Here is a 20,221-nt window from a genome sequence, read left to right on the forward strand (position 1 = left end):
TAGGTACTCTAAATTTATAAAACAGATAAAAAGAATTGTCTAGGTGAATACTTGGCCTGATTCCACACATTTTATTTCCTTTATGGGATGTGGGTGTCACTGTCGAGACCAACATTTATTGCCCATCCTCAATTGCCATTGAATGTGGCTCTCCTTCCTGTCTTTGTGGTTTGTCGCCACAGATGTTGAGATGGCTGCTGGTGGACCTATTGGAGCTAATCACTTTTTATTTTGAATCTCTCTTTTAGGCCTGTTCCTACACCCATGAGCAGGTTATGGAGATGATGGAGTTTCTGATTGAATATGGCCCAACAAGACTATTCTGGGAGCCAGCTGAAGTCTTTCATAAGCTCTCTTGCGTCCAGCTTCTGTTACAGCTCATATCTATCGCTTGTGATTGGAGGACTTACTATGGCAGGTAGACTTTGAGCTATGATTCCACATTTCCAGTTGAAGGATCACTTCAAAATGTGCACTTAGAGATGTTCTTGAGTTTAATATTTCTTCTGAATTTCCATGAAACAGCTCAGCAGTGGCAATGGGACTAAATTAATTTTGTCTATTGTTGGTTTTGAAAATACATACATCCTGATATTTAGACTTCAAAGCACACATCCGTTTAAAATATACGTAACGGTTTGCCTAGCATTGTGTTTGGGGCAACAGGACCACCGTTTCTCAGGTTGGGCACTTTTGAAGCTGAAGGTGTCTAGTATTTCCTTTTTAGGTATCTGGCAGAAAGTCCTTATCTATGGTTAGTTTTGGAAAGAGAAGATAAATAATCATGAGTTAGATCATCACCAGGTGAGCAGTACGGTGGCGCAGTGGGTTAGCACTGCGGCCTCACAGCGCCGAGGTCCCAGGTTCTATCCCGGCTCTGGGTCACTGTCTGTGTGGAGTTTGCACATTCTCCCCATGTCTGCGTGGGTTTCACCCCCACAACCCAAAGGTGTGGAAGCTAGGTGGATTGGCCATGCTAAATTGCCCATTAATTGGAAAAAATTAATTGGGTACTCTAAATTTTTATTTTATTTTTTAAAAAGATCATCAGGGTGTTAAAGACGAATAAATTACATTGTTGAAAGCTGGATTGAAATGGAATAGAGCTCCACCATTGTGAATAATCGTCAGCTGGTTTTAGCAAGTATTCGAGAAAGAAGAATGGAAATAGAGGGCACCTTGTTTTCCTTGAGATGTTTCCTTGATGTTTAAGACATCGTTTCCCAAACTAGCTTCAGCGGCAGGCCCCACCGACAGGTTCAGGGGCAGCAGCCCCCCCCCCCCCACGGCTGCTACATAAAGATTGAAAATTGACTTGGAGCTGTCTGTCCAATCAAAGGCCAGCTTCTCCAGAATCCAGCCTCTGATTGAACGAGGTGGAAACCCAACAAATTTCCTGATGAGGGTGGGGGGAGTGACAGACTATTTTGGGGGGGGGGAGAAGCAGCCAGTGGAGGGAGCAGGAGGGAGAGGGGAGCGTGGTTCTGTCGGAGAGAGGGGGGAGCGTGTTGGTGTCGGAGGGGGAGGGGAGCGTGTTGGTGTCGGAGGGGGAGGGGAGCGTGTTGGTGTCGGAGGGAGGGGGGAGCGTGTTGGTGTCGGAGGGAGAGGGGAGCGTGTTGGTGTCGGAGGGAGAGGGGAGCGTGTTGGTGTCGGAGGGGGAGGGGAGTGTGTTGGTGTCGGAGGGAGGGGGGAGCGTGTTGGTGTCGGAGGGAGAGGGGAGCGTGTTGGTGTCGGAGGGAGAGGGGAGCGTGTTGGTGTCGGAGGGAGAGGGGAGCGTGTTGGTGTCGGAGGGAGAGGGGAGCGTGTTGGTGTCGGAGGGGATGGGGAGCGTGTTGGTGTCGGAGGGAGAGGGGAGCGTGTTGGTGTCGGAGGGAGAGGGGAGCGTGTTGGTGTCGGAGAGAGAGGGGAGCGTGTTGGTGTCGGAGGGAGAGGGGAGCGTGTTGGTGTCGGAGGGAGAGGGGAGCATGTTGGTGTCAGAGGGAGAGGGGAGCGTGGTTGTGTCGGAGGGGGAGGGGAGCGTGTTGGTGTCGGAGGGAGAGGGGAGCGTGTTGGTGTCGGAGGGAGAGGGGAGCGTGTTGGTGTCGGAGGGAGAGGGGAGCGTGTTGGTGTCGGAGGGAGAGGGGAGCGTGTTGGTGTCGGAGGGAGAGGGGAGCGTGTTGGTGTCGGAGGGAGAGGGGAGCGTGTTGGTGGAGAGGGGAGCGTGTTGGTGTCGGAGGGAGAGGGGAGCGTGTTGGTGTCGGAGGGAGAGGGGAGCGTGTCGTGGGATCAGCATGCAGAATAGGGTCCTCCAGAGGACACCCGCCAAGGCGCTTCCTCCACCCCTGATGTGCATCCTGGGGACATAACTGCAATGTTCTTGTTGGATGGCCTGAGTGATATTACAAGAACTCTTTTAGCTAAAGCTGAAAACAACTTATTACATTAACTGTGCGGCAAATATATACAACAACAGATTAATAACAGTATGAGCATGCAAACGCTACTATCTCTCTCCCAGCACCCTAACCAGTCTGAGGTCTCCTGACTCTAATATTCACTTATGTAATAATGAGACTCCTAGTGGTCAATCAGTGAATTACAACACAACCATGATCACTACAATATCTAGATGTAGCAGTAGAGCACAGAATATCATTGAGAGGGTACTGGGTGGTGGGGGTTAGGGTTAGCAGTTTTTCTTTTGAACACTATAAGAATAGTTCTCAGGAGTTCCCTCCGTACTGTTGGGAAGTCAAAACGGTTCCGTGGCCTGAAAAGTTTGGAAACCGTGGAATACGAAATTTGAAGATTGAGGTGTCAACTTGTATTTAGCATGTTTAATATAGAGAAATACCCCAAGGCATCTCAGTGACATATTCACAAAGTACACGCCCAGCGAAAGACAGGGATATTGGAAGAATTGTTGAATAGAGTTGGGTGTTTAGGAGAGTGGTCCAAAAGATGTAAAAGTGTTGACAAAATTGACCCTCAATTTGGTGAACAGTTCAAATGCAATGCAACATGTGGGAGAAGGGGAGAGGAGTAGCACAAGTGGATAGCACTGTGGCTTCACAGCGCCAGGGTCCCAGGTTTGATTCCCCGCTGGTCACTGTGCAGAGTTTGCACTTTTTCCCTGTGTCTGCATGGGTTTCCTCCGGGTGCTCCGGTTTCCTCACACAGTCCAAAGATGTGCAGGTTAGGTGGACGGGCCATGATAAATTGCCCTTAGTGACCAAAAAGGTGAGGAGGGGTTATTGGGTTACGGGGATCGGGTGGAAGTGAGGGCTTAAGTGGGTCGGTGCAGACTCGATGGGCCAAATGGCCGCCTTCTGCACTGTATGTTCTATGTTAACATATTAAAACCAGGAACTTCGGAAGAACTTCAGAAGAAGAAATGTGAGGCCATTTGGATGAAGTTAATATGGAAAGTGATTTGAAGCATACAACACAAGTAGGTTCAGGAGACAACTGAATGTGTTTCTGGCACTAGACTGGATTAAGAGATGCTGACCAGGTCTGTGATCCACATGCAAAATTAAGGTAAGTGGAACTGATATGTGACAGACTAGCTGGAGCTAATGGCCTCTACCTGCTGGTTAAATTGATAAACTGTTAATCCCTGTTGTTCTTTCCAGCAGAAAGTGAGAGGTAGCACCCACCCCTGAGGTTTGAGATGTTCTTAGTAACCTTTCTTACTTCTGACCTTGAGTTGATTTGCCTGAAGACTGCGTACAGTTGTTTGGACAATCAGCAGTGCAGATACAGTAACCAATGCTGCAGCGATGTGGAGTCTGCTCAAGTATTCCCATTTTTGTGCTATTCCAAATGCAATTGGAGTACAAAAAGTCAACTGTGTCACAGACGCAAAGAAATCCTAAGCATTTGGTAACGGTTGAGCTACATTGACTGAGAAGATCTCGGGTTCCATCCAAGTTAACGAATCTCATCTAGGTCAGGTGTAAGTTGATGCTGCTGTCGACCTCGGTCACCGGGTTTATCTGGGACAAAATTGGCCACAGTTCATTATCCAGCTACATGTGAGAGGGAACCTGCGTTAACATTGCGTGAGCTGGGATTGGTTCTGATGTATCTACTAAGGCTGCCTGCCCCCACCCCTCGCTATTTGAGCGCACATCTAGAGAACATGCACATTAAATAGGTGCCAAAGGAGAACTTTGGAGGATGGAAGAAATTGTCTCACAAAAAAAGGAGGGGGGGAAGGTAATGCATAGTCCCCGCCTGCTGGTTACAATTTATGGTGTACTGCAAAATGCCAATTAGTGCACCCAGAATGAATATAAAACTGTGTACTGTGCCAAAACAGGTTTTGGATGGATCCTGTCGAGGACATTGCAAGGAAGAAGGTGGGCAGATTCCACTCATTCCTCAGAGGCTGATATTTTTAAAGATATTTTAGAGGTATCACAGAACCTGACCACCTGTTGGATTTGTGGAAGTTACTTACCGGCCGGCATTCTCTGGATGAGAACCAAGAGGAAAGCTCAACACAACAGATAGGCGAGTTATAATAATCATCTTTATTGTCACAAGTAGGCTTACATTAACACTGCAATGGAGTTACTGTGAAAAGCCCCGAGCAGCCACACTCCAGCGCCTGTTCGGGTACACTGAGAGAGAATACAGAATGTCCAATTCACCTAACAAGCTCGTCCTTCGGGACTTGTGGGAGGAAACCAGAGCACCCGGAGGAAACTCGAGCAGAAGGTGCAGACTCCACACAGACAGTGACCCAAGCCGGGAATCGAACTTGGTACCCTGGAGCTGTGAAACAACAGTGCTACCCCACTATGCTACCCTGCTGCCCACCTGGTCAGGTTTGTAGTCTTAAATGGGAACTTGTTTCTGAGAGACATTACTGGCTTGAAGATGGTCTTTAGGGGTTTAGAATTTAGAACAGTACAGCACAGAACAGGCCCTTCGGCCCTCGATGTTGTGCCGAGCAATGATCACCCCACTCAAACCCATGTATCCACCCTATACCCGTAACCCAACAACTCCCCCTTAACCTTACTTTTTTTAGGACACTACGGGCAATTTAGCATGGCCAATCCACCTAACCCGCACATCTTTGGACTGTGGGAGGAAACCGGAGCACCCGGAGGAAACCCACGCACACACGGGGAGGACGTGCAGACTCCGCACAGACAGTGACCCAGCCGGGAACCGAACCTGGGACCCTGGAGCTGTGAAGCATTGATGCTAACCACTATGCTACCGTGCTGCCCGTGAACGTCACTCAACAAGTGAGGGAGATGATTGCTTTGACAGCACCTTGTATTTATAAATAACCCAATCAGATAGCTAAAGCTGGGTGTTGTACTGACAGCTCCATCATGTCAGTGCATCTTGTCTGCCTGAAACAATGTAGTTCAAGTACTGTACCCAAAAACCCAGATCGGTGGCGCAGTGGTTAGCCCTGGGACTTTGGCGCTGAGAACCTGGGTTTAAATCCCAGCCCTGGGTCACTGTCCTTGTGGAGTTTGCACATTCTCCCCATGTCTGCGTGGGTTTCACCCCCACAACCCAAAGATATGTAGGGTAGGTGGATTGGCCATGCTAAATTGCCCCTTAATTGGAAAAAATAATAATAATTGGGTACTCTAAATTTTTATTATTTTTTAAAGAACCCAGGCAGCATTTGTATTCAAAAGAAGTGAGTGCTTTAAATGTGAAGTATTTAATCACATCATTGCCTACATATATCAACATTTATTTCAAACTCTGTGACTGGACTAGTTACTGATCAGTGTATCATCAATTAGACTAGGAGATTGAAAGTTGTTTTCAGACAGCTGAGCATGTCTAGTTTCAGGATCATTGATCACATGCTCCTCAAAGGAAACACAAAAATGTGTACTTCCATTAACTTGGGGAAACATAGGGCGGCACGGTGGTGCCATGGGTAGCACAGTTGCCTCATAGCGTCGAGGATCGGGGCCCCAGGTCACTGTCCGTGTGGAGTTTTCACTTTTTCCCCATGTCTGCATAGGTCTTAACCCCCACAACCCAAAGATGGGCAGGGTGGATGGATTGGCCATGCTAAATTGCCCCTTATTTAGGGGGGAAAATAATTGGACACTTTATTAAAAAAAAAATTAAACTTGGGGAAACATCCCAAGGGAATGTCGTGGCCTTGGATTCCAAGCACATGCTGGAAAGAGAATTGGGGAAGTGACTGGAGACAGCAGTTCAGAGAAAACATTTAAGGTGAGAACTGTAAGGACCCCTAAGGAAAGGATCTTGGCATCTCTGTCACAGCAGTTTCACTCCCCAAAGCAAATTATTACTCACTGAAATTTTTGTTAAATGCAATGCAAATTCAAAATGGTTTAAAAGGGCACATGACTGGACTTCCGGTGGCGCTTGAGAGCGGGACGGCTGCACGGGAAGAGCTCCCACCGGTGGCCACGATTTGCGGCTCTTTCAGGGTTTCCCTGACTTTTCGATTTCCCCCCCCCCCAAAACTATTGACGGCCGTGGGGACCGTCACGGGCAGCTAGCGGGGCCGGTTTGAAAACCGGCGAAGGACCCCGCGTGGGTGCTGAGGCGTCAGGCTCAGCACGCGCTCGAAGGGCAGAGCAGCAGGGGTGGAGCCAAGCGGGTGCCGAGGCAGCAGGCCCGAAGCCAGGGCGGGATGTAAAAGAGATGTCCCACGTCGGGTGGCTCCCACCTAGAGCGTGCTAAGTCCAGTCCCAGGGAAAGTCTGGAATAATGCAAAAAAGAATAGAAAGAAGAAGTTTTAAATAAGTTTGGTGAAAGTTTTTTTTTTCTCCCCCTTTTTGAAAAATTGACTGTTTTTCAAAGGAAAAAACCGATTGAAGAAGAACAGGAGGGGTAAAAGGGGGGGGGGAAGGAAAAACAATACGGCGTTAAAGGATGCGAAAAGCAGCGTCGAAGAAGGGAGGCAACGCGGGCTTGCCGCTGAATGAAAAGATGAGCAAAAGTGCTGACAGGATGACGGAGATCGAACCGCATGGTGGGGCCGCACTACTTACGGTGGAGAAGATGACCGAGGTGATGGCGGTAGAGCTAGAAAAACAGTTGGCGAGGCATTTGGAGGCCTTGAGGAAGGAGACGGCAGCCGCATTGAAACCAATGGTGGAGGAGGCAATCGCCCCGGTGAGGGTAGCTGTGGCAAAGATATTGGCCGAGGCGAGAAGATAAAGGAAGTGGAGGAGGCCGTGACACAGCACAGCGACCAGCTCATCTAGATGAGGGACGAGCAATGGAGGGTGGTGGAGGTCAACAGAGGACTCCGAGCAAAACTTGAGGACTTGGAGAACCGTTCGAGATGGCACAATTTGAAAATTGTGGGCTTGCCCGAAGGGACAGAGGGCCCAAGGCCAACCGAATACTTCGCTAAGAAGTTGGCGGAGCTGATGAGGGAGGGTGAGAACCCCTCCCAGTACAAGCAAGACCAAGCTCATCGGTCATTAAGGGCGAAGCCCAAAGTGAACGAGCCGCCAAGAGCAGTAATTATCTGCTTCCATAAGTATTGCATGAAGGAGAAGGTGTTAAGCTGGGCGAAGCAGAAACGCGAGGTGCAGTGGGATGGTGCGGTAGTTCGGATCTACCAGGACTTGACTCTGGAGTTGGCAAAAAGAAGAGGGCAAGTGAAGGTGGCACTGTTCAAAGGGAGTGCGATTTGGTATGGTATACCCGGCGAAGCTGAGGGTAACGTATGAGGCCAAAGACTTTTATTTAGAGACATTCGTGAGGGCAGAAGGCTTGGGACAGTCGTGGGAACAGAGCTGGAAGAGAGACTGTGATTGGGGAGCTGGAAAATGTATCAATGCTACAGCTTTCTGTTACTGATGTGTATTGTAATTTACTTCTCTTTACATTGTTATAGAGTTCAGGTTAATGGTTGGGTTGATTGGCGTTCTGTGTTGCGACGGTTATATCTTATTTTAGTGAATTGTCTGGGTTGGATCGTTGTTTTTATTTTTTCTTACTCTGGGACTGGGTGGGAGGGGACGATATATCTTGGCGGGGGGACTTAACTAAAGTCAGCTAGTGAACGGAGGTGAGGTGAAAGGAGGACTGCGGACATTGAAGCCTGGTTAGCAGGTTTCAATGGGCCTACGAGGGGAGGGGAAGCGATTGATGCTGGGAGATGTTTTTTCAAGAGGAAATGTAGGGGGGTTCTTGGGAGGGGGTAAGGGGTTCGATGTTAATAATGGATAGGGGCGGGTCAGGCTTATGGGGCAGGGCCCGGTGGTATGATGATGATGGATAAGAAGGGGAGGTTAGTGGCGCTGTTACGTGTATACGGTCCCAATTGGGACGATGTGGGATTCGCAGAGAAGCTGTTCATGGCCATCCCCGACTTGCACTGATTGTTTTGGGGGGGGGGGGGGGGGGGGGGCGAGCAAGGGGTGCAGTTTATAAACATGGTGAAAAGGTGGGGCGTATGTTAGCAGCACAGCTCCGGAGGGAAGCAGCGGCAAGGGAAATTCTTCAGGTGAGGGATAGGGCAGGGAAGTTGGTGGGGGTCCCGGAGCTGATTAACAAGGTTTGTGAGGAGTTTAATGAGAGGTTGTACAGGTCAGAGCCACCTGGGGGAGACCGTGAGATGCAGGAATGGGTTGGAGTGCCCGAGGTTAGGGGAGGGGGACAGGGCTACATTAGAAGAAGCAATACTGGAGCAGGAGATAAAGACGCGATTGGGAGGATGTAGTCGGGGAAGGTGGCAGGGCCGGATGGGTTTCCGGTGGAATATTATAAAAAATTCAAGGAGAGGCTGGCACCCCTGATGGTGGGGATGTTTGAAGAGGCGATAGGGAAGGGGGTGTTGCCACAAACTTTGGGGCAGGCATCGATTTCACTGTTGCTAAAAAAAATAAGGATCTGACGGACTGTGGGTCGCATAGGCCCGTATCACTTCTGAATGTGGACGCAAAAGTGTTGGCGAAGGTACTGGCGGGTAGGCTGGATGAGTGCCTCCCGATGGTGATAGGTGAGGATCAGATGGGGTTCGTGAGAGGGAGGCAGCTTTTTTTGAACATTAGGATGGTTTTTTAATGTCGTTATGGCACCGGCGGAAGGGAAGGAAACAGGTGGTTGTGGCATTCGATGCCGAGAAGGCGTTTGACCGGGTAGAATGGGGGTACTTGATGGCAATTCTGGAGCGGTTTGGGATTGGACCAAGATTTGTGAACAGGGTAAAGCTATTATGTAAGGAGCCTGGGTGGCACGGTGGCACAGTGGTTAGCATTTCTGCCTACGGCGCTGCGGACCCGGGTTCGAATCCCGGCCCTGGGTCACTGTCTGTGAGGAGTTTGCACATTCTCCCCGTGTCTGCGTGGGTTTCACCCCCACAACCCAAAGATGTGCAGGTTAGGTGGACTGGCCACGTTAAATTGCCCTTTAATTGGAATAAATGAATTGGATATTCTAAATTTATTTTTAAAATATGTACGGAGCCGAAGGCGAGTGTCCGCACAAACAACATCAGCTTGAGATACTTTTCTCTCCACCGTGGGACAAGGCAGGGATGTCCTATGTCCCCCCCCCCCCCCCTGCTGTTTGCACTTGCGATTGAGCCATTGGCCATCGCATTAAGAAGTTCGGGAGAATGGAAAGTAATAGTGTTGGGGGGGTGGGATAGAGCATAGGGTGTCCTTGTATGCCAACAACTTGCTGCTGTATGTGTCGGAACCGAGTGTGTCGATAGGGGGAATGTTGGATCTACTGCAAGTATTTGGGTCTTCCTCGGGGTACAAGCTGAACCTGGACAAGAGTGAGTATTTTGTGGTGTCTCGGCCGGGGGTGGAGGCAGGGGTGGGGCGGCTGCCATTCCACAGGGTGGGGACTCACTTTAGGTATCTGGGGGTGCAGGTTGCCTGGGAGTGGGGGAGGCATCGCAGGTACAATATCACTAGTTTGGTAGGGAGAGTGAAAGCCAATCTGGCAAGGTGGTACGGTCTCCCTCTGTCACTGGCGGGTCGGGTGCAGGCAGTTAAAATGAATGTGTTGCTGCGATTTCTGTTTATTTTTCAATGCCTACCGATTTTCCTGCCAAAGGCTTTTTTCAGGTAGATTGAGGGAAGGATTATCTCGTTCAAATGGTGAGGGAAGGTGGCCAGAGTGAGGACGGTGCTGCTGCAGAGGGGAAGGCCGGTAGGGGGTTTGGGTCTCCCGAACCTGATGTACTACTACTGGGCGGCGAATATGGAGAAGGTGCGGGGCTGGGTCAGAGGGGTTGATTCCCAGTGGGTCAGAATGGAGGAGAGTTTGTGCAGGGGGTCGGGACTGAAAGCACGAGCAACAGCGCCGCTCCCAATAGCCCCGGGGAAATACTCGGGGAGTCCGGTCATAATAGCTTCATTGAAAATCTGGAGGCAGTTTCGCCAACACTTCGGGTTGGGGGCAGAGTCAAGGGAAATGCCGATTCGGGGGAACCACAGATTTGAGTCAGGGAGGTGGGATGGAAGTTTTCGAAATGGGAAGAGAAGGGGATTAAGATGCTAAAAGATTTGTTTCTTAGGGGTCAGTTTGCAGGATTGAGGAAGCTGGAAGCGAAGTATGGGCTGGAACAGGGAGAAATGTTTAAATACATGCAGGTTCAAGATTTTGCCAGGAAGGAGATACAGAGCTTCCCAGAGGAACCGGCCTCCACATTGCTGGAGGTGGTGCTGACGACAAGGGGAGTGGAGAAAGGGGGTAGTGTCAGCGGTGTATGGAGCTATTTTGGAAGAGGATAAGGCACCACTGCAAGGGATCAAAGCGAAGTGGGAGGAAGAGTTGGGAGATGTTATAGTGGAGGAGGTCTGGTATGAGGTGCTCCGGAGAGTGAATGCCTCCACCTCGTGTGCGAGATTGGGGCTGATACAGCTGAAGGTGGTGTACAGAGCACACCTCACGAAGGCGATGAGCCAATTCTTTGACGGAGTTGAAGATGTGTGTGAGCGTTGCGGGGGGGGGGGGGGGGGGGGGGCGCTAATCACGTTCATATGTTTTGGTCCTGTCCAAAGCTAGAGGATTACTGGAAGGAGGTTTTTAGGGTAATTTCCAAGGTGGTGCGCATGAAACTGGACACGGGTCCCCGGTAGGCTATATTCAGGGTGTCTGATCAGCCAGGGTTGGAAACGGGGGCGGAGGCAGATATCGTAGCCTTCGCCTCGTTGATCGCCCAAAGGCGGATCCTGTTGGGATGGAGAGCAGTCTCTCCACCTTGTGCCCTGTGGCGTGGTGGGGGGACCTGTTGGAATTCTTGACTCTTGGGAATGTTATGTTTGAACTGAGGGGAAGGACGGAGGGGTTCTACAAGTCATGGGCATTATTCATCATGCACTTTCAAGAACTGGATAACATTGAACATTAGTTGGGGGGGATGGGGCGGGGAGGAGGGCTGTGTGTGTTAATGGTGACTATGGGTAATTCGTGATTCCTTTTTGTCATTTGTTTATGTAAACATGCGGGCAGATGTTTGGGGGTTACTGGGAGGATGGGATCGTTGTTATTGTTATGGGGATTGACATATTTGTTGCTGATTATTGTTTATTGTCGGTGGGTGTAAATTCGGGAGAAAATGAAAAAGGAGAATAAAAATATATTTTTTTAAAAGGCACATGACAACTTTAATCTGGGAACTCTTCAGAAGGAAAACAAGAATGAAAATGTAAACAACTTTGATCTACATGTTTTTTAAAATTGCTATTTCAAAGCTAGTGGACTTGAGTGGCGATCAGTTCATTGATTTCAATTATGTGCAGATTTTGATTGGTTTAGGTCAAGCTGTCAATTAATAGCACATTCTCCTGAGTTGGACGGCCCTGGGTTTGGGTTCAAGTCCCACTCCAGAGCTTTTGAGCACAGGTTTGAGGTGGAGTGCAGTATTAAAGGAGTGCTGAACTTTGAAGCTTCATCTTCCAGATGAGGTGTGAAACTGGGGCTTTGTCTCTCCATCTGCCCACTCTGGGCGTCAAAGATCCCATGGGGTGATTCACATGCCGATAGGTTTCCTGGTCAACATTTATTCAACTAAAGCAGGAAAGTCTGGATAAGTTGGCCCTCTTTTCTCGAGAAAAGGAAAAGCTGAGGAGTGACCTGATAGAAATCTTCAAAGTTATGCAAGTTATTAATGGGTAATATAGAGATAAGAAGGAGACCTACCATTGGCTGGTGGCTGGATCTTCCTGTCCTGCCGCTGTCAGCGGGTTTTCCCGTTGTCTGCACCCTTTGCCCCCAGGGGCTGGAAGATTTCGACGCCAGGAGCGGATGGAGAATTTTGACCGATGTTGACCATGGGCAGCACGGTAGCACACGGGGATAGCACTGTGGCTTCACAGAGCCAGGGCCCCAGGTTTGATTCCCCGCTGGGTCACTGTCTGTGTAGAGTCTGCACGTTTTCCCCGTGTCTGTGTGGGTTTCCTTCGGGTGCTCTGGTTTCCACCCACAGTCCAAAGATGTGCAGGTTAGGTGGATTGGCCATGGTAAATTGCCCTTAGTGACAAAAAAGGTTAGGGAGGGTTATTGTGTTACGGGGATAGTGTGGAAGTGAGGGCTTAAGTGGTGCGGTGCAGATTGATGGGCCGAATGGCCTCCTTCTGCACTGTATGTTCTATGTTTCCACGTGGGGGAAATCCAAAACTAGGGCTCATAAATATAAGGTAGCTGTGAACAGATCCCATAAGAAATACAGAAGGTTTGCTGCATGCTTAGAATGTGGAATTTACTGCGTGGAATGGTTGAGGTGAATAGCATAGATGTAATTCTAGGGAAGCAGGTTAAATACACGAGGGAGACATGAATAAAAGGATTTGCTGATCGGATGAGATGAAGTAAAGTGGAAGGAGGCTCGTGTGGAGCATATGCATTGAGATCATTCTGTTGAGTTTAATGGCCTGTTTCTGTGCTATGTTTTACGTAAAGCAACCATTTAATGTCTTAACCCTTGAAGGCAATCTGTGGATTTATTTTTACATTAATTTATTACTTTACCATACTACTGAGATCAGAAACTTGCTGGAACAGAATGGTGGAGTGTGTCCATAATTATCACCACCTGGTGTGCGAGGAGGTGCTGCGACAGACAGCTTGTCTGCTAAATGTATACGTCTTGTGTGTCGTACCCTCATTCTGCATTCTTTACTTCCTCCAGGAGTGATACTGTTCGTTCTGCTCTTGATGTGTTGGCTGTCCTCACTGTGGTTTCCAAAACTCAGCTTTTGCTGGCAGAACCTGTAGATGTGATGGATGAAGGGTCCTCCACTGTGACCGCAGTGGGTAAGTGTCTTTTACTTTCTCAATGGTCACTTTTGTTCAAAGATTAATTTCAAAAATCAACAACTTCCATCAAAAATACAACACTATTAATCTGGTCATGCTAATGGGATCTCGATGCAAATCTGCTGCCAGACGCATTGGATGAAATTGAAGTCTTGCTTGAAAAGTGCTCTCTCAATTCACTTCCTGATGGCCCTGGTTCTCACAGAACAAGCTGTCCTTAATTTCCAGTCTGCTGGCCCGTGTGAGAAATAGCAAAGCACTCAACTGTTTGGGGACATATTACTTGGGAAAGAGTAGAAGGAGCTTTACTCTGTATCTAACTCATGCTGTGCGTGATCTGAGAGATATGAACAATCTCTTCATAGCTGAATATTGAGTCTTTTAACACTTAATCTTCAGAGATGCCTGTCTTTTAGAGACTCCTGCTGCTTGGAAGTTGAGGCAAGGATTTGGCAGAAACACAAATGTGCTCTTAGGCTTGTGGTAAGTTCTTCGGTGATGAGTTCTCAGGAGTCCCATATGTTGGGGGCTAAATGGCTTGCTTGTAATGCAGAACAATGCCAGCAGCGCGGGTTCAATTCCCGTGCTGGCCTCCCCGAACAGGCACCGGAATGTGGCAACTAGGGGCTTTTCACAGTAACTTAATTGAAGCCGCCTTGTGACAATAAGCTATTATTATTATGTACCAAATAGATGCTATTAGAATTTTAGTGTTATGTCTTCACACAAACATAGTGCGAATGGGATCTTTGCAGTAAGGTTTCAACAATGGGAAATGTTGAGTGCAAAATTGTGCTACTATTCAGTTGTTGGGAAAACTGTTTTTGAGTAGTAAAGTTATAGTGGTTTGCAGGTCTATTAAATTGTGTCCTTCATTAAAAGGTCCTTTTTCCCTTGCAGGGATGAGCATTATTCTCGGAGTTGCCGAAGGGGACATCTTCTTAAATGATGCCGAGACACAGAAATCTGCGCTTCAGGTCATAATCAACTGTGTCTGTGGGCCTGACAAGCGCATCTCCAGCATTGGCAAGTTCAACTCTGGGACCCCTCGTCGAAAAAGCCTGCAGAACCCCAAGACCACCGAGAGTGTGCTGACCAAGATGTGGAACATGGTGCAGGCCAACAATGGCATCAAGGTGCTGCTCTCCCTGTTGACTGTAAAGGCACCCATCACTGATGCGGATCAGATCCGCACCTTAGCATGCAAGGCCCTTGTGGGCCTGTCCCGGAGCAGTGCTGTAAAGCAGATTATCAGCAAGCTGCCCCTGTTCACCAGTGGCCAGATCCAGCAGCTGATGCGAGAGCCAGTGCTGCAGGACAAGCGACATGAGCACGTCAAGTTCTGCAAGTATGCCTCTGAACTGATCGAGCGTGTCTCTGGGAAGCCGCTATCCATTGGCTCTGACGTCTCGCTGGCCCGGCTTCAGAGGGCAGATGTGGTAGCACAAACCCGGATCGCCTTCTCTGAGAAAGAGCTGCTGTTACTCATCCGCAACCACCTGGTGTCTCACGGCCTGCACGATACTGCATCGGCACTCACTAAGGAGGGAGACCTTCCCAGGACCCCAGCCATCCAGGCTGCAGCACCACATTCTTCAGCCTTTGCAACAGCTGCCCCTGGCACCTCTCCCGTCACCTTACCCCGGACACCCAGACTAGCCAATGGCATTTCATCTCGAACCATCAACTTGCCTGCATTTTCATCACCATGCCAAGGAAAAGTGGCAGTTTCTCAAGGGGCCCCATCCACCCCCGGGCTCGCCTGCACCAATGGCTCACCCATAATTGGCAAGATTAGCTTCTCCAAGGAGAAGCCGTCTCCCTGCAACGGTGCCAACTTGAAGAAACAGAGACTAATTCGGCAGAAGTCAGACTACGGAGCTTACAATCAGACACCAGCCATTAAAAAGCAACTGGACCGTCATTTACCATCGCCACCCTCCTTGGACAGCATCATAACAGAGTACCTGCGGGAACAGCATGCCCGCTGTAAGAACCCTGTTGTCACCTGCCCTCCTTTTTCCCTCTTTACTCCTCACCAGTGCCCTGAGCCAAAACAGAGGCGGCAGGCACCATTGAACTTCACCTCACGTGTGACGCACAGGGCTGCCTTCCCCAAGTACGGAGGAGTGGATGGGGGTTGCTTTGACCGGCATCTCATCTTCAGCAGGTAACATTGCACAGGAGACAATTCTCTGCACAAGACAAACTGCTTACAGCGATCGTGTTGGTGCTAAAGGTTTGCCTGTTGTACACAAGCTGTAAAATCAAGATGGGTTGTAGAATTAAAATAACTGCTGTAAGCGCGAGTAATGTTATCAGCTGATTAGAGCTGCCTTCGCCTCAAATCTCCAGAGCTTTTCAATTTGAGCATTGATCGACACTAAATAGCTGGTGCACTTAATCTGATTTAAGAGGCACCTTTACAGTTTCTTTGTGGTAATGCCGCAGTTAGAGTTTTCCACCCGATTGGGAATGTCTGGAATGAACATGATTGGTGTGAGTAGGTGGCACGGTGACACAGTGCCTCACAGCTGCAGGGTCCCGGGTTCAATTTCGGCCTCGGGTGTCTGTGTGGAGTTTGCACTTTCTCCCCACGTCTACAAGGGTTTACTCCAGGTGCTCCAGTTTCCTCCCACAGTCCAAAGATGTGCTGGCTAGGTGGATAGGCCATGCTAAATTGCCCCTCAGTGTCCAAAAGATTAGGTGGGGTTACGGGGATGGGGTGGAGGAATGGGTTTAAGTGGGGTGCTCCTTTCAAGGGCCGGTGCAGACTCTATGAGCCGAATAGCCTCCTGCACTGTGGATTCTATGAAGTGGCAGGAGGCTGTCATTTTACCTTGATTTGGGATGTTAATTCAGTGGTTCCCATTGCCTTTTAATGAAATTCTTCGCCTTAGCTGTGCTGCCTATTGTTTGCAAGGACAAGCACAAGTATTGGCTCCCGAGTTGCCACGTACTTTTCTGATCAAGAGGCAGAAGGACTTCTTCTCATCCAGGTAGCTGAGGCAGTAAATAAAATTGTGATGTTGTCTACGTTCAATCCCACTTCTATACCGACCTGCACTGGGGAAGGACGTGGGCAGCAGGATTTTATCAGTCAGTCATCGAGCTAACTGTTGTCTCTTGTCTGCTATTCTGTGACATCTCTGGAAAAGTCTATGTGTAGGTGCTGAGTTTTGTGAAGATTAGGCTGGGATGTGTAATGCCTCCCATTGTCAATTAGACTGCAGACACTTGCTGTTTGGCTGGGTTGCTCGATGATGACCACCATTTAAGGAACTGTACTACAGTATGGGATGGGGTCAGCAAACAAAAACACTGGCTGTAACACTCCAGTGTTAATCACACTTTTCCTTTCTTACACAACATACGTGTGTGGAATTGTAGCACAGGCCTGTGCCCACAGCATGGTAAAATTTTTCTACCATAATTTCACTTTCCACATTAAAGGAACATGACTTATGCAAACTGTCAGATCTCCCACCCCTGCTACGGGCTTAGAGGCCAGGGGATCTCCATCCACCTTGGTTCCCAGAATTGTCACATCCAGTTGTCTGATAAACAAGAACTCAAAGCCCACAATTAATTTTTCCCTCCTCGTTTTCTTGCAGATAGCCTTAAATGGTCAAGTGTACTGAATAGGGTCTCCGTTTGCCATGATGGAAGTTCAATTTGCAATCATTAGGTTTCTAGTCCTGTAATCTGATGCCATTGTATCGTAGCCTGGAGCACTCCATCGGCAATAGTGTAGCCCATTGATTTAAAATAATGCTGATTGGAAAATCCTGATTAGAGTGACTATGTAAGAGGGACCATCACAGCCTAGTTTAATCGTGACAATATTACATACAAATTTCCCTCCCAGTATGTGAGTGGATTCAACACTAAGCTTTTTACCTGTGGCATCTGGGTTCAGATCCAGCCTAGTCATCTTTGCTGAGACCAACGGCGCTGAGGACCCGGGTTCGAACGGCGCTGAGGACCCGGGTTCGAACGGCACTGAGGACCCGGGTTCGAATCCCGGCTCTGGGTCACTGTCCGTATGGAGTTTGCACATTCTCCCCGTGTCTGCGTGGGTTTCATCCCCACAACCTAAAAAGATGTGCAGGATAGGTGAATTGGCCACGCTAAATTGCCCCTTAATTGGAAAAAATAATTGGGTACTCTAAATTTTAAAAAAAAATCTTTGCTGAGACCAAATCATTTTGTTTAGTATTTTTACAGTCTGAATACAGGTCTTCAGGCCATGGTGGGGGTGGGCATGGGACCATGACCATGCAAATCTATGCTGTTGCTACCCTGAAAGAGTGTTTGTTTGGAACAGTATAAGGACATTTTATTTTGTATGTAATGTTTGTTGTACCTAATCTCGGAATATTTAATGTGACAGCTTGAACCGTGTGCATACAGACCTGACATTGATTGTATGAAATGGAAAGTGCTCCATTCCTAGCTGTAATATTTCTCATTTTGATGAACTCAACATTCCTCCCTCAAATAATAATAATAATCCCACCAACAGTGCAAATGTGTTGCCATTTTATCCTGTTTCTGGTCTCTTGTTGTGCACGGAATAATGACTGCACTGCAAGAAAATTGTGTTCCCTGAGATGCTGTAAATGAAATTCCTATAAATACAAATTAATTCCAAGGCTGTTGCCATACTGAAATGTGATCATTGCTACATAACTTAAACATTCCTTAAGTGAAGGATTTGCTTTCTTGTCACAGATTCCGGCCCATTTCTGTGTTCAGGGAATCTGATGAGGAAGGCAGTGGTTTTATGTGCTGCGCATTCTCTGCCCGAGAGCGGTTTCTGATGCTGGGGACGTGTACTGGAGAACTCAAGCTCTACAACTTATTTAGTGGCCAGGAGGAAGCCACATACGCCTGCCATAACTCCGCCATAACGCACCTAGAGCCATCCAGGGTAAGTAAGATATTATTAGGCCTCATTCATGCTCTGGGGAGGGTGTGCATTTAGACTTCTAAAGAAGGACTTCTATTAGAGTCATCGAGTTTTTACAGAACAGAAAGAGGCCCTTTTGTCCATAAAGCACCCATTTACTCTAATCCCATTTCCCAGCACTTGGTCTGTAGCCTTGTATGCTATGGCATTTCAAGTGCTGATCTAAATACTTGTTAATTTTGGTGGCCGCTGCCATCCTTTCAGGCAGAGAGTTCAAGATTCCAACCACCCTCTGACCCCTCCACTAAGAGGGAAAGTTACTTCCAAACACCCTATCTATGTTCCTCATAATTCTATAGACCTCAATCAGGTCCCCCCTCTGCTTTCTCTGCTCCAAAGAGAACAACCCCAGCCTATCAAGTCTCTCAATAACTGAAAGCTACAATCCAGGATACAATCCCCATGAATCTCTTCTCCTCAGCACCCTCTCTAGTGCAGTCACATCCTTCCTATAGTGTGCTGACCAGGGGCGAAATTCTCCGACCCCAGCAGGGTCGGAGAATCGCCTGGGGGTGCCTAAAATCCCGCCCCCGCCGTGGCAGAGATTCTCCGCCACCCGGGAAGTGGTGGGGCAGGAATCTCGCCACTCCGATCGGAGAGGCCCCTGCGGCGATTCTCCGGCCCGGATGGGCCAAAGTCCCGCCGCTGGGAGGCCTCTCCTGCCGCCAAGGTTTTAACCACTTCTGGAACAGCGGGCTCAGCGGCGCGAGCAGGCCCCCGGGGTCCTGGGGGGGCGGGGGGCGATCGAACCCGGGGGGGTGCCCCCACGGTGACCTGGCCCATGATCGCCCCCCCCCCCCTCCTCAGAGTCCGGGCTAGTGCCCTGGCTGCACTAGTTTCTTCTGCGTCCGCCACGGCCTCCGCCATGGCGGAAGAGAACCCCACATCGCGCATGCGCCGGCAGTGACGTCAGCGGCCAGCTGCCGCTGACGTCACTGCCGGCGCATGCGCGGACCGGCGAAAGCCTTTTGGCCAGCCCCGCTGCCGGGGGCGCCGGTTTTTTGCGCCGGTCTCCTGGTGGCAACCGCTCCGGCGCGGGGCTGGCTCCCAAAGGTGGGGAGAATTCCCCACCTTTGGGAGGCGCGCCCCCTGAGTGGTTGGCGCCACTCCCCTACTCCGGGACCCTCCGTCACGCCGGATAGGGGAGAATGCCGCCCCAGAACTGTACTCAGTACTCCAGCTGTGGCCTAACCAGCGTTTTTTCAACTCCATCATAACCTTCCTGCTCTTTGTATTCTATGCCATGGCTAATAAAGGCAAGTATCCCAGATGCCTCCTTAATCACCTTGTTTATCTGTCATGCTGTCTTCAGGGATCTATGGTCATCCATCCCAAGGTCTTTGTCATTTACACAGATTGTGAAGAAAAACAGCACCTTTCATAGCTCAAATTTCTATGCACTATGCAGCCAAGTAATTATTTGTGTAGAAATGCAGCAGCCAGTTTATAAACAAGGCCCTGCAGTCATATGATGACCAGATCTATTTTTACAGTGATTTGGTTAAGGGATAAATATCAGCCAGCAATATAGGAGAACTCCCCTACCCTTCTTTGAAATAGCCTCACCAAGAGGATAAGTGGCTTCTTTTTAATATCAGGTCCTTCACAGTGTTGTTAAACTAAAATCAGAATCCTACTGTTGTCAATCGTAGCTGCGGGCCCAAATTCCTGGTGATCATAAGAATCCAGTCCAGACAGAGGCCATTCAGCCCATCAAGTCTGCACTGACCCTCTGAAATAGCATCCCACATCGGCCTACTCCGCCACCCTATCCCTGTAACCCCACCCAGTGTTTGGACACCAAGGGGCAATTTAAAATGACCAATCCACCTAACCTGCACATCTTTGGACTGTGGGAGGAAACCGGAGCATCCGGAGGAAACCCACACAGACACAGACTGTTCAAGCTCCACACAGACAGTCACCCACGGTCGGAATCGACCCCGGGTCCTGGTGCTGTCAGGTAACAGTGCTAGCCGCTGTGTCTGCTTTCTCCAATGTATTGGTCACGGGGTC

At 49.1% G+C, this 20,221-nt stretch overlaps 1 protein-coding gene across 1 annotated transcript in view; it reads left to right on the forward strand.

Annotated features, from left to right (window-relative positions):
• The window catches only part of LOC119973172 (DDB1- and CUL4-associated factor 1-like), a 149,766-nt gene that overhangs the window by 75,434 nt on the left and 54,111 nt on the right, over positions 1-20,221 (forward strand). Inside the window, 4 exon segments of the mRNA XM_038810816.1 lie at positions 249-418; positions 13,106-13,230; positions 14,134-15,403; positions 17,968-18,166. Coding sequence (XP_038666744.1) covers positions 249-418; positions 13,106-13,230; positions 14,134-15,403; positions 17,968-18,166 — 1,764 coding nt within the window.

Source organism: Scyliorhinus canicula, chromosome 11, assembly GCF_902713615.1.
Source record: "Scyliorhinus canicula chromosome 11, sScyCan1.1, whole genome shotgun sequence".
NCBI classification, from domain to species: domain Eukaryota; kingdom Metazoa; phylum Chordata; class Chondrichthyes; order Carcharhiniformes; family Scyliorhinidae; genus Scyliorhinus; species Scyliorhinus canicula.